This window comes from Geotrypetes seraphini, chromosome 9 (assembly GCF_902459505.1).
Source record: "Geotrypetes seraphini chromosome 9, aGeoSer1.1, whole genome shotgun sequence".
Lineage (NCBI taxonomy): Eukaryota > Metazoa > Chordata > Amphibia > Gymnophiona > Dermophiidae > Geotrypetes > Geotrypetes seraphini.
In genome coordinates this window covers 116,144,779-116,158,234 of record NC_047092.1, presented here as the reverse complement: position 1 = coordinate 116,158,234, position 13,456 = coordinate 116,144,779, and the positions used below count along the sequence as shown (strand labels likewise).

General features: G+C 37.4%; 1 protein-coding gene across 3 annotated transcripts in view; it reads right to left on the bottom strand.

The window, feature by feature from the left end:
* PASK (PAS domain containing serine/threonine kinase) overlaps positions 1 to 13,456 on the bottom strand; it is a 514,076-nt gene that overhangs the window by 344,458 nt on the left and 156,162 nt on the right. For 2 of the 3 annotated variants that reach the window (XM_033957503.1, XM_033957504.1), the window contains exon 6: positions 3,295 to 3,429. The exons of the other annotated variant lie outside the window; for it this stretch is intronic. In XM_033957503.1, coding sequence (XP_033813394.1) covers positions 3,295 to 3,429 — 135 coding nt within the window. The remainder of the gene's footprint in view (positions 1 to 3,294; positions 3,430 to 13,456) is intronic. 3 annotated transcript variants of the gene reach the window in all.

Below are 13,456 nucleotides of genomic sequence, written 5' to 3'. Positions count from 1 at the left end.
CTCTGAGTATCCTTTGTGCTCTTAACACCGCATGCTCAAGAGCCATGCCATAAGACCAAAGCGATCCGGATCTTCCATGACCACTGGTCCCTGGGAAAGAAGATTGGGTGAACCTGCAGTCTAAGACATTTGTCCCTCTGAAGACACACTAGGTCTGCATACCATGACCTGTGCAGTCAATCTGGAGTAACAAGAACCACTCTCCTGGGTGGTTTGCTATTCTGTGGAGAATCTGTCCTATCACGGGCCATTGGGGGGAAACCCATACAAGAGCTCGCTCTTTGTTCACAGCTGGACTAGATCATCCAGGCCTTCACTTTTGGGCTCGGATCTTCAACTGAAGAAATTGTCCACTTTCTTGTTCCTCGCTGTAGCCCTCAGAACAACAGTTGGCTCATCCTAATGAAGAACAATGGACTGGAACACTACTGCAGATAACACCCATTCTCCTGAGTCTAAGGTATGCTTGATGAGGTAATCGGCTTGAACATTGTCCACTCCTGCTACATGCACCACAGAGATTGCCTGTAGGATCACCTGCGGAACGATAAGTGGGCTTCCAGGCTCAGTTACACACCCTTGGTACCTCCTTGGTGAGTGGCATACGCCACTGATGAAGCATTGTCTGAGAAGACTCTTCTACAGCTCCAGTAATGCTAGCCTAATGGCCCAAAGCTCCAGTCTGATAGACCACTTTCTCTGGGAGGCCAACCACGCCCCTTGGCTTCCCTAGCTGAACAGGCTGGCATCCATTGTGAGAATCACCCACAAAGCTATTCTGAGAGGCATGCCCCGTAATAACGACTGTGGATAATAACGACTGTGGATAAAGCCACCAATTCATACCGCTGCGGGAATATGGAGGGACCATGGAAGTGTTATTTGAAGGGGTCTGCCTGTGGGGACAACCGTGACAGCAGTGCACTCTGGAGAGGGAGCATGTGAACCTTTGCCCACAGAATCACATCTATAGTGGCTGCCATGAAGCCTAGCACTTGGAGGTAGCGCCATGCTGACAGGGCTGGCCTGGCTATTATGTCCAAAATCTGAGTGCAAAACTTCAGTCTGCATGCCTCTGGAAGATAGGCACAGTTTTCTGCCATGTTGAATAGAACTCTCAGGTATTCCAGAGACTGGGATACAACCAGTTGGCTCTCTCAAAAATTTACAATCCAGCCCAGGCTCTGTACTACCTGAACCACTTGAGTCATTGCCTGTTCTCCTTCAGAGAACAGGAGCTTGCGCAATCTCAAAAGGTTGTCATGGGGAACTCGTGGTAGCATTTTATTTAGCAGCTCTGTATGGGGCAGAAGTGTAGGAGGATAATTTCTACACCAGTTCACCGCTGGACTACCAGGACATGCACGGGAGGCGAGAGGGAGGTGGGGTGGTATGGAGCCGGCCGGAACAGGACACAGGAGAGGTTGCTCCTGTCCCAACTCACTGCTGGACCACCAGAGAAGGCCTGCAATGGATTCGGGAGGGGGCAGGGGTGCACAGCTGGATGACTCAAATATAAACCGTGATCCCTATTTTGTGTTATTTGGCCCACAAATTTCAGCTTATATTTAAGTAAATACAGTATGTACTTTTAACCATGGTACAAAGGTAGGATCAGGTTAGGGAATGGAATGGAATACCTTGCAGAGCTTTGAACTGTCAGAACTATGTGCATATAATACATATATTGATATGCATATAATATATTACATAAAGAGCTACCTGAAGACAAATCACGTGCAAATTTCTGATGGTACAATTTCCCTAGGCAACCTTCAAAGAACATAAGACTTGCCGCTGCTGGGTCAGACCAGTGGTCCATCGTGCCCTGCAGTCCGCTCACGCAGCGGCCCTTAGGTCAAAGAACAGTGCCCTAACCGAGACTAGCCTTACCTAAGTACGTTCTGGTTCAGCAGGAACTTGTCTAACTTTGTCTTGAATCCCTGGAGGGTGTTTTCCCCTATAACAGCCTCCGGAAGAGCGTTCCAGTTTTCTACCACTCTCTGGGTGGTAATAAGGAATCTTGTAATATCTAGGAGCAGTACTTGCTAAGACTATATCCGATCTTCACATAAAATTATTTTTTAAGGCCCATATTGTATCGTTTACTGCAAGAACCTTTAACAGTAACCAAGGGATCTAGGTTCCATCTACATCTGGGGTAATCAGGTGGTCTGGGTTCTGGTCCCAGATACTTAAATTTTGGCAATCCATTTGGAGTCAAATCAATAGAATACTGGAAAATCCAGTGGCATTGACATATGATACAGTGCTGTCTGGCACGTTAATGAGGACGAAGAGTCCAATAACTTCCCATAACAACAAATTACCATATTTTTCGCTCCATAAGACACACTTTTTCCCCTCAAAAAAGTGGGTGGAAATAAGGGTGCATCTTATGGAGCGAATAACCCCCTCCCCGTATCCCCGTACCTTTAAAAAAATCCTACCATCCAGCACTGTATATATCAAAAAAGACTGGCTTTAATAAAGACTAGTCTATAAAGCTACCGCATACCATACTGAATCCACTTTTTCCCCATTCACGGTACTCTGTATTTCGTATTCTCTGATTGCTCAATGTCTTCTTCTCCATTTGTATTCTGTTATTCGCTGGTTTTCCAACCTTTTTATTGTAACATGTTAAAATTATATTGTAACCTATGTATATCATTCTTCTTACTAATTTGCACCATGTAATCACAGATCGCTCTGTGATCTCTTCTCCATCTATATGTTGTAAGTTGCTGATTGTACAGCTATTCTTCACTGTGAACCGCCTAGAAGTCGCAAGATTATGGCGGTATAGAAAAATAAAGTTATTATTATTATAAAGTGTGATCCAAAAGACTATATGAAAATAAGCTCAGAGACATGAAACTCTGAAGGGAAGGCTGTTAAACCTCCCTAAGAAGAGTTCACCTTCCAGTCATTGCAACTTCACAAGTCCAGATCACACTTCAAAGACTCCAATGTAATAAGATTAAAGTCCTTATCACTTGCAAAAAAATGTTGTTTTTCTTCTCTAATTTAGCAAACACACTGCCATCACTATATTCACTTATCTAATCAAAATGCAACCCTAAATAATTAAAGAATAAAAAGTAATGGAAAGATAAGAAATACAAATTGAAAAAGTACAAATTAAGAATCTAAAACAGTCTTACAGTTTTCACAGCTTATTTAAAAAAACAAGCCTGGACTAATTTGTTCTGTTTTGTTAGAAGGTACTTCAGTTGGTTTTCAGAGCTAAGAACAAAATCTATATTCCTATGGCAAAAAGTGTTTTTATACCTTTGGAATCTTTTTGCCAGGATCAGGGATCACTAAAGAAGGAATCATCTCTCTTATTTGAAGCCCAGTCATCTGCTCCAATGATGTGTAGCCATGAAGTCGAGCAAACATGAGATCACAGGATGTGATTTTCCCCTTTAAAGAAATGAAAATCTTAAACAGTTTCTTGTGCAAGTTCTATATACATCCTACTGTACACAGCAACAAAAACAAAGAACATGTCGGTACTGAAAAATTGTTTTAGGGACTCGAGATTCAGAACTTAGTCTCAACTAGAGATTTCCCAGTCTACTATGACCTTTGCTGAGGCAGGGTCCAATGTGTGCGCAAAATTATAAATTTGCACTATGTAAGTGGTCCCCCATATATGCATGTGTCACAATTTTATAAACAACTGATACATACAGTATATTAATGTTTCTTTGGGAATAGTATATGTATTTTATAAGAAGCAGTGCTATTCAAATGGTTACACATAATTGGAAGAGCTACGACAAACTGAATTACACATTTTGGTGGACAAATGTTTGTACCACTTATAAATATGAGAGAATGAATGCGGAGTGTTTACATTTAATAGAGTGTGGAGCCCATTGACTGCATTTGTTGCATCGCAATAATTGTCACGTAATTTTTTGTTGGATTTCCTTACACATCCAGTGGGGGGTAGGAAATGTATTTTGATTATTAAAATATTGTAATAACATAATATGCCTTCTTATATTAATAATTGAGAGGAGGGGGAGAAAATGGTTGCTTTATGTATAAATTGTGTATTTAATAATGTGTTTTATGAAATGTTTATGCTCAAGTAATTGTATTACCCTGTCAAAGTTTATAAATCAATAAAGATTTATAAAAAAAAATAAAAAAAAGAAGCAGTGCTTGACAAGATTTTATAAAAATCACATGGGCAGATTTAGGGGAATCATGAGCTGCTGGGACTTGTTCCTTTTCTGATCCAAGAGCCTCCTCCTAAATCTTTAAAGGCTGGATGAAACATATTAGCAACTACCAAAAGTAGAAAGGTAAATGGGAATGGTAAATGGTAAAAGTAAAATGGAAATTATAGAAACTTTATTAAAATTTGGGAGCCATTAGCATTGTATTCTCAAGATTAAATACCATGTTTTTTGTGAATGATACACCATTTTATAGCAGATGGGGGGGTGGGAGGGTACTGAAGAGTTATTTGGAAAATTAATATCAGGGTGGGAGGGAAGGGGGGGAGGAGGGATTATTATTTATATAAAGATTTTGCTGATAAGATTTTCAAGTGATTTGTTAATTGTTGATATGTGTATTGTACACTTGTTGAAAGATGAAAAAATGAATAAAGAATTTAAAAAAAATAAATAAATAATGGTTTTCTACTGAAAAAGAACCAAGGGCTAGATTTCTGTGGCCGATCCATGGCTGATTTCAGCAGGCCTGACCAATTCACAACAGCAAAAAATTCTAATGAGGGCGACTGGAGGAACACACCCCTCTGCCCGCACAGATAGCTAGTGTGCGATCCTGACGCATGTGCAGACCATCTGCTTTCCCTGCAGATGGTCTACGTATGCGTTTTGTGTCCTTTTTTTTTTTTTTTTTTTTTTGCTGGGTTGTTTTGGGTTTTTTTCGGGCCCTGACTCTCCTGCTCTAACAACCAGCCCTTGGGGGCGTGGCTTGGACACGCAAGCAAATGGTCGGGTGATAGACGTGCTCCGTGTCAGACAAGCTCTTATATTTATAAAAAAGCTCCAATATCGATATTTTTGTTGGAAAAAGCTATGGATCATCAAGAAATGGCATCGGGTAAACAAAATAAAAACGATGCAGGAGCCGGTGGATCGGGTACAAGTAGTAATAAACGGTCAAAGCCGGAACCAGGGACACCTTCAAAAGTTCCGTTGCCTTCAGAAGGAGATCCGGATATGATGGTAGAAATAAGACAGATTAAAGACATCGTATTGGATATTAAAAAACAACTCCAAAAGGCAATTGATGATGTAGCCACTCTTACAAAAAGAGTTGATCTAATTGACAATAAAATAACTCATTTAGAAGAAAAATCTGAAGAGGTACATACTGAAGTCATGCAAAATAAAAAAGCCTGGAAAGAGTTGGAAATAGTGAAGAGAGATTTGGAAGATTGTTTGAATAGGGAAAAGAGAAATAATTTGAGAATTATTGAGATGCCAGAAGGAGTGGAAAAAAACGATCCCATTACTTTCCTAGAACAATTCCTTCCAAAAGTCTTGCCTTTGAAATCTAAAGTGCCTCTTGAAATCGAAAGAGCGCACAGAATACCGGGACAAAAAACAACAGTGCAAAAGGGTCCAAGGACTTTGATATTTAAACTACTAAGATATCAACACGTGGTAAAAATCTGTCAACTTGCTAAAGAGAACAGAAATTTAAGATGCCAAAACGCACGCATACACATTGTACTGGATTTTGCCAGGGAAACAGCCCTTAAAAGGAAACAACTATTGGATTTAAGACCACAATTAAGAGCACTAGGGGCAAGATATGGGCTCCTCTACCCAGCGGTTATGAAAGTAACTTTGGGGAATAAAACTCAGAATTTCACCGATCATAAAAAATTATTAGAGTTTTTAGAACAATTTGAACAACCAATGACTTCTTGAATGAATATTGGTGAAATTTTAGTTTGATAAAAACTGATATGAGGATATTATCCCTTTTATTTTATTTTATTACTGCAAAATAATTTTTAAATTTACAATAGAAAATACAAACTGAGATGGTCGTTTGGATTGTTGGAATGTTCAACTTACTTTAAATAATAATGAAGGTTACTGCCACGAGAATGGAATTGATCCAGCATGTCGTTGAAGACGTCGATGATGAATGACGCAGATGGAATGCGGTAGTGAGTTTCTGCGGTCTTCCAACTCATTGATCCTGGTTGAATTGTTAGCAATTTAGCCAACAGAAGATAGTTTTGTACTGGTTGTCCAGAATTATGATAAAATATTCTGTGCTTGTGCTTCGCTGAATAACTACGCTGAGGCGTGTGTAATGGAAGGAAATTTTCTATTCAACCAATGAATTACGCCGGAAATGAAGAGGATTGGATGATTTCACGTCACGGCCATAGAGGAAGAGAAGGGATCTTGAGGAGGAGGGGAAAAGAGTGGTTACGGAAATCCGGAATTCATTTTATTTCATCGGAGGAATGTGGTTTGGAATACTTTTAAATACAATGAAACGCATACAGAATGTTTGGTGATGAATCTGCGAATAGAAAGACACTACCTACAATCCTTAAAACGGTTTAGATAAGAGGGTCATATAAAGAAAAATAGTTTAAATAAGCCTGTTGGTTTTTAAGTATATCTTTATAATAAAATATGAAGGTATTTCAATATGGTAAAAACTTAAAACAAAGATGAATCTAGTCTGCCATTGTATTGGGAGTAAATAAAATGGTTTATAAGGGAGTAATAATATCCTTGAAGAATTATATTTGTTTTATGCTTTAAGATGTATTTTTTAATCTATTCAGTTATGGATATAGTTACTTTATGATACAAATAAGTAATGGTCTAATGATCTGTTTCACTAATGTTTCATTGAATTGTTCAAGTTCAAGTTCAAATTTATTTGATAAATCGCCTATTAATAACATTCTAAGCGATGAACAATATTAAAACAAAGTAAAGGGAAACAAACAAATTTTAAAACAATTTAAAACAATTTTAAGACAATATGTTAGACAACAAATGTTATTAAGGGACAAATAAAAAGTCACAGTGCTAGAGAGTTTCTTTTTACGTGACTTAGTGACAAACATGATATAAAAGGGAAAAAGGGAAAAGTTACAATATTTTAAGCAAGAAAAAACATAAAAAGGATAAAAAACATAGGGAAGGGGGAAGTAATTTTAAAAGGATAAGCACATTAGTTTGGTCGTTTAATTATTAAAAGCGTCGTTAAATAAAAAAGTTTTTAAAAGAGAGAAGATCTTTTTCTTGTCTAATATAAAGTGGTAAAGCATTCCAGGTTTGAGGAGCTAAAACAGAGAATGAGTTAAAGAGAATGAGTAGTTGTGAGATTGAGAATGGGTTATGAAAAAGTTATATGTATGCTTTATTATTATTTTCTCATTATTGGATGAATGGTTTGAATGGAATAGAATTAGTAATGCATATGTTGAATGATTGGAGTTATGGATGATAGTATGTTAGTTTATAGATTCTTTGAAATCTTATCCTGGATTACACTTTAGTTATAAAATTTTAGAATATTTAATATGATTTTAATTCATTTGATCATAACAAATTTTGGATAACAGATAATTATCCCTCTGAATGGGAAAAGAGGGATATAGGATTATTTTAGTTTGTAATGGTTATAGGTTGTATTAATATTGTGGAGCAATTGATACAAAATATATTTTTTAGCTTGTGAGGAGTGATGTTATACCTGATCTTATTTTGCGTTTCCAAGTGTTCGTATATGTATGGGGTGGGGAGGGAGGGATTGGGAGGGTTTAAAATTTTAAGGGTTGGGGTAAAGGAGGTAATTCTTTGGTTTATCTTATTTATGGGAAAATTGATTTTTTAAAGAATATTCAAGATTTGATTATGACATTACATATTATATTAAAGTCTAATGGATCTTAAGATAATATCTTTAAATGTTAATGGTCTCAATCACCCTATTAAAAGGAAAAAGACACTATTATTTTTAAAAAGACAGAATGCAGATATTAGTTGTATACAAGAGACCCATCTGTCGAATACTGAATCTATAAAGCTAAAAGGTGATTGGGTCAAACAATGCTATTTTTCTTCAACAATAGGGAAAAAAGCGGGTGTTGCTATATTAATAAATAAAAAATGTTCTGCTTCATTTAAATTTAAGGCAGCTGATCCTCTTGGAAGGTGGGTATATGTGGAAATGGGCATGGGAAATACCACCATGACGCTTTTTAATATATATGCCCCTAATTCGAATCAAAATGAATTTTTTAAAACTCTGCAACAATTGATTCTTCCACTGGCGGCTTCTAATTTAGTGGTAGCAGGGGATTTCAATGCTGTTATGGATCCATTGATGGATAAAAATCCGAGGAGATTTATAAAATCATTAGGCCTGGATAATTTGGTACAATCTTGTGATTTAAAAGATATTTGGCGTATACTTCATTTTGATGGTCGGGAATTTTCGTTTTGCTCCCATGTTCATAATTCTTTTTCTAGAATAGATTACATTTTTGTTTCTAATCAATTAGTACATCAAATCACACAGGCTGTCATTGATCCAATTATACTATCTGATCATGGTGGAGTGTGGATTGAAATTAAAATAATAGATCAGAATGGAAACAGACCTATATGGAGATTAAATAATTCAATGTTTGCAGATACTGAATTTTGTGAAAATCTTCTAGTAAAAATGAAAACTTATTTTCAAATTAATGATACAGAAGAAATTTCAGCAGAAATTTTGTGGGATGCTTTTAAAGCATACATTAGAGGACAAATTATTTCTTATTCAGCTTTGCAAAGAAAACAGGAACAAAAACAATTTTTAGATTTGGAAAAAGTGGTTAAGTCTTTAGAATCAAAATTAATTGAAAAATGGGATTATTCGACACAACAGGAACTTTTAAAAGCTAAAGGTAAATATAATGAAATTTCTTCTAAACTAATAAGGAAAGATTTGTTTTCCCAGCAAGCTTTGTATTATGGAAATTCAAATAAGGCGGGAAGAATGCTAGCAAATTACCTTAAAGCAAAAAAAAAAAGAAAACCAAAAATAATTGCCATTAAAAATGAGAATGGTAAAATTTTGTACCAAAATGAACCTATTATGAAACAATTTCTAAAATTTTATAAAGATTTGTATTCTTCTGAGTCTTATTTGGAAAAGGAAAAGGAAGGGTTAGAATTTTTTAAGTTATTAGAGGGACCAAAGATTCCTGAACATATAAAACGAAGTCTAGAGGAGCCAATATCCTTAAAAGAATTAGATACAGCTTTGAAATCCCTTAGAGTTGGATCCGCTCCAGGTGGAGATGGTTATACAGTGGAGTTTTATAAATCATTCCGAAACATCATAATGCCCTATTTATTAAATTTGTATCAGACTCAACTAAATAAAGGTTGTATTACAGGTACTATGGCAGAATCATTAACTATAGTTTTACCTAAGCCAAATAAAGATCCCACTTTGGTTTCAAATTAGACCTATTTCTTTAATAAATGTAGACGGGAAAATTTTGGCTAAGACATTAGCATTAAGATTGGCTAAAGCTCTCCCTTTCATTATAGATATGCATCAAACAGGATTCGTTGCTCAAAGACATTCATCACATAATACTAGATTGGCATATCACATGTTATACTTGATAAAATCCATTAATGATCCAGCCTTTTCGGTTTCATTGGATGCTGAGAAAGCTTTTGACAGAGTGGAATGGACCTTCATGTATCAGGCAATGGATTGGTTTGGTATAGGATCCGGATTTATACAAATAATAAAAGCATTGTATAGCTCCCCTGCTGCTAGATTGTATATTAATAATACTTTTTCAGAACGGTTTATTCTGCAGAGGGGGGTTAGACAAGGATGCCCATTGTCTCCTTTGCTCTTTGATATCGTTTTGGAACCCTTGTTGTTAGCTATACAACAAGTGAAGGAGATACAGGGTATTCCGCATTCAGATAGAGAATATAAATTATCTGCATATGCGGATGATATTTTACTTTATTTGAGAAATCCGGAAATAACCATTCCACACTTGCTTGAACTGATTGAGAAATTTGGAAAATTTTCAGGTTATAAAATAAATTGGAATAAATCAGAAGTTCTTCCACTCAATATACATTGTACAAAAAGCTTATTTGATTCATTTTCTTTTATCTGGAAGGAAGAGGGTTTAAAATACTTAGGAATTTGGATTGCAAAAACAGTGGATGATACTATGAAAGTTAATGAAAAAAATTTATTGCATAAGGTGACAGAAATATGTGAGCAATGGAATCCTTTACATATATCTTGGTGGGGGAGAATACAAACTGTTAAAATGATGATTTTACCTGTAGTTTGTTACCAAATGGGCATGATACCAATTTTTTTTCAGTGGTCTTTTTATAAAAAATTGGATAGGATTTTAACAAAATTTATTTGGCTCGGTAAAGTCCCTAGAATTGCTATAGTATCTTTGCAAAGAACAATTGCGGAGGGAGGGGTAAATTTTCCAAATTTTTATAGGTACCATCAAGCCTATATTCTGCGTCAAGGTATGTATTGGATCCTCCCAGAGCCCATTGAAAATATACCAGATTGGTTCTGGTTAGAATGGAGACTCATGTTTCCTTTACGTCTGAGTCATGTTATCAGTATTCAAATGCCAAGGTTATATAAGGAACACAAAATATTTGTTGATACCTGGAAAACTTTAAGGTATATAAGTAATCTAACTCCTATTCCAATAAATAAATCAACAACTCAAACAATTTGGCTAAACCCCAAGATCAAGGTTGGCGGTTTTAAAATTATCTGGAAACATTGGATGATAGCTGGAATTCGTATTTTAGAGGATGTAATGAATAAAGGTAAACTGCTTGAGTTTTCACAATTGCAAAATAAATTTGGTTTAAATAAATCACAATATTTTAGATGGTTGCAATTGAAGCAGGCCATTCAGGTGGGGTTCCCTGAATGGAAAAACCTTAATAATTATCATAGTATGGAATTTTTATGTTTTCAGATAGATTCCATGGGTCACCAGGCCGCAATGTGGTATAAATTGATATCTGGATTTGTAAATAAAAATAAAAAAAATGGTCTAAGAGACATTTGGAGCATTGAGATTAGCATCAGGACAAATCCTCCTGGAAAAACTTGCTGCAAAACTACAAACTAGCCACACATGAAGTAAAGAAAGCTCATTTCACTGCTCTACTATCAAAGTACCCAAGCAGATCGAGGGCCATCTTCTCATTAACGAAAAACCTATTCTCCTTATCCCAAGATCCAATGCATTCCCTGCAAACGAACCTAGACTGTGAATCCCTCTCCACCTTCTTCCATGACAAAATATCAAAGATACGTGCAAATCTGGACTCCGAGGCCAAAGCACTCCCATACATCCCAGAGACTGCCAAAGATGACAATCCACCCAAGATGGAAACCTTGAACAGTTTCAAACCGATCTCCCACAATGACCTCAAAACAATAATCAACTCCGTACGGCCCGCAACCTTGATCCTGGACCCATGTCCCTCCACTACACTGCTGAACACAAATGAGGTATTCCTGGAATCCATCCTACCCCTAATAAATGAATCCCTTATGACAGGTGTAGTTCCACGGAGCTAGAAATCAGCCATAGTAAAACCACTCCTGAAAAAAACAACCATGGACCCAGACAACCCAAGCAGCTTCAGACCTGTCTCAAACCTCCCATTCATCTCAAAAATATTGGAAAAGACTGTACTCAAGCAATTGCAAGACTTCATGGAGACAAACGCCACCCTCTCCAACTTCCAATCGGGCTTCAGGAAACACCACAGCACAGAAACTGTGCTTTTGGACATCCTAGATGACTGCTAGAAAATCCTAGATGATGGAAATGATGCATTGCTGGTACTATTAGACCTCAGTGCCGCCTTCGACACCATAGACCACTCTCTCCTCTTGTCCAGGCTAAAGTCCATTGGAATCCGTGACAATGCACTTCAATGGTTCTCTTCATTCCTGAACGACAAATCACAGAGAGTCCTACTAGGAAAATCCTTATCTGAACCCAAACCACTCCACTATGGAGTGCCTCAGGGAGCTTTATTTTCACCTCTCCTCTTCAACATCTATGTCAAACCAGTACTGGACATAGTGGGTAAACACCGCATCAGAATCCACTCCTTCGCTGACGACCTACAACTCTATCTTCCCCTAGGCCGTCACCGAGACACACAAATCAAATATCTCCAGTCTTGCTTAACTGAAATAAAGTCTTGGATGACCGTAAACAAATTACAGTTAAATGAATCCAAGACAGAACTTCTCTGGATCCACAAAGATTTATGCGTATACCCCCGTCCGTCCTTTTCCTGGGCCACAAACACCCTTACACCCAAAGACAACGTCCGCAGCCTAGGAATAACTCTTGACTCTAATTTATCAATGACAGATCACGTATCCAAACTAGTATCATCCTCCTTCTACTACCTCCGCCAGCTAAAAACCATACGTGCCTACTTCTCAGAATCTGAATTTGACCAACTACTCTACGCTTTTGTTCTATCCCGCGTAGACTATTGTAACGCTCTACTAGTGGGCCTGCCTACCAAAACTCTCTCCTGCCTTCAAAGGGTGCAAAACGCTGCAATCCGCCTTCTGAAAAACCTAGGCATCCGCGACCATGTTACCCCTGCATTAGCTTCCATGCACTGGCTGCCCATTCAAAAACGCTGCACCTTCAAGGCCCTGCTCCTCGCTTTCAAAACCTTCCATGAAACGATTCCGTACTACATGAAAACTAAACTACAAATCTACTTCCCAAAACGACCACTGAGGTCCCAAGGAGAAAAACGACTGACCATACCTTCTGGCCGTTCCCTCAAAACTGAAACTGCCTGCAAACGCTCCTACTCACATTTCATACCCAAACTTTGGCACACAATCCCTCCATCTGTCAGATCATTAGATGGACTCTGGAACTTCAGGAAGGCCATGAAAACCTTCCTCTTTACTAACCCAGCGCCTTAAAATCATTCACCCTGAAATGCCACCCAGTCAACTCACCTTTGTCACTTAATTTCACCAGATGCTACTTAGTACATATGTTTTATTGTCATGTCTATATTGTAATTTATGTAAACTGTCATCTATATTGTAATTTATGTAAAATGTCATCTCTGCTCTGTCTGGATTATTATGGATGTACTTTGTAACCCGTTCTGGGCTCTTTTGGGAGGACGGGCTAAAAATCGAATAAATAAATAAATAAATTAATGCATCTCAATGGCCACGACTTTGGTCTTGGAGGTTAAGGTGTACAATATCAGCATCTATGAGACAAACATGGTTTTTTTCTTTTACCTAGAGCCTTTTGGACCCCTGTTCGTTTACATAGAATTGATAGCTCTAAGTCTAATAGATGCTGGCACTGTCATCTAGAAGTGGGGACATTAGATCA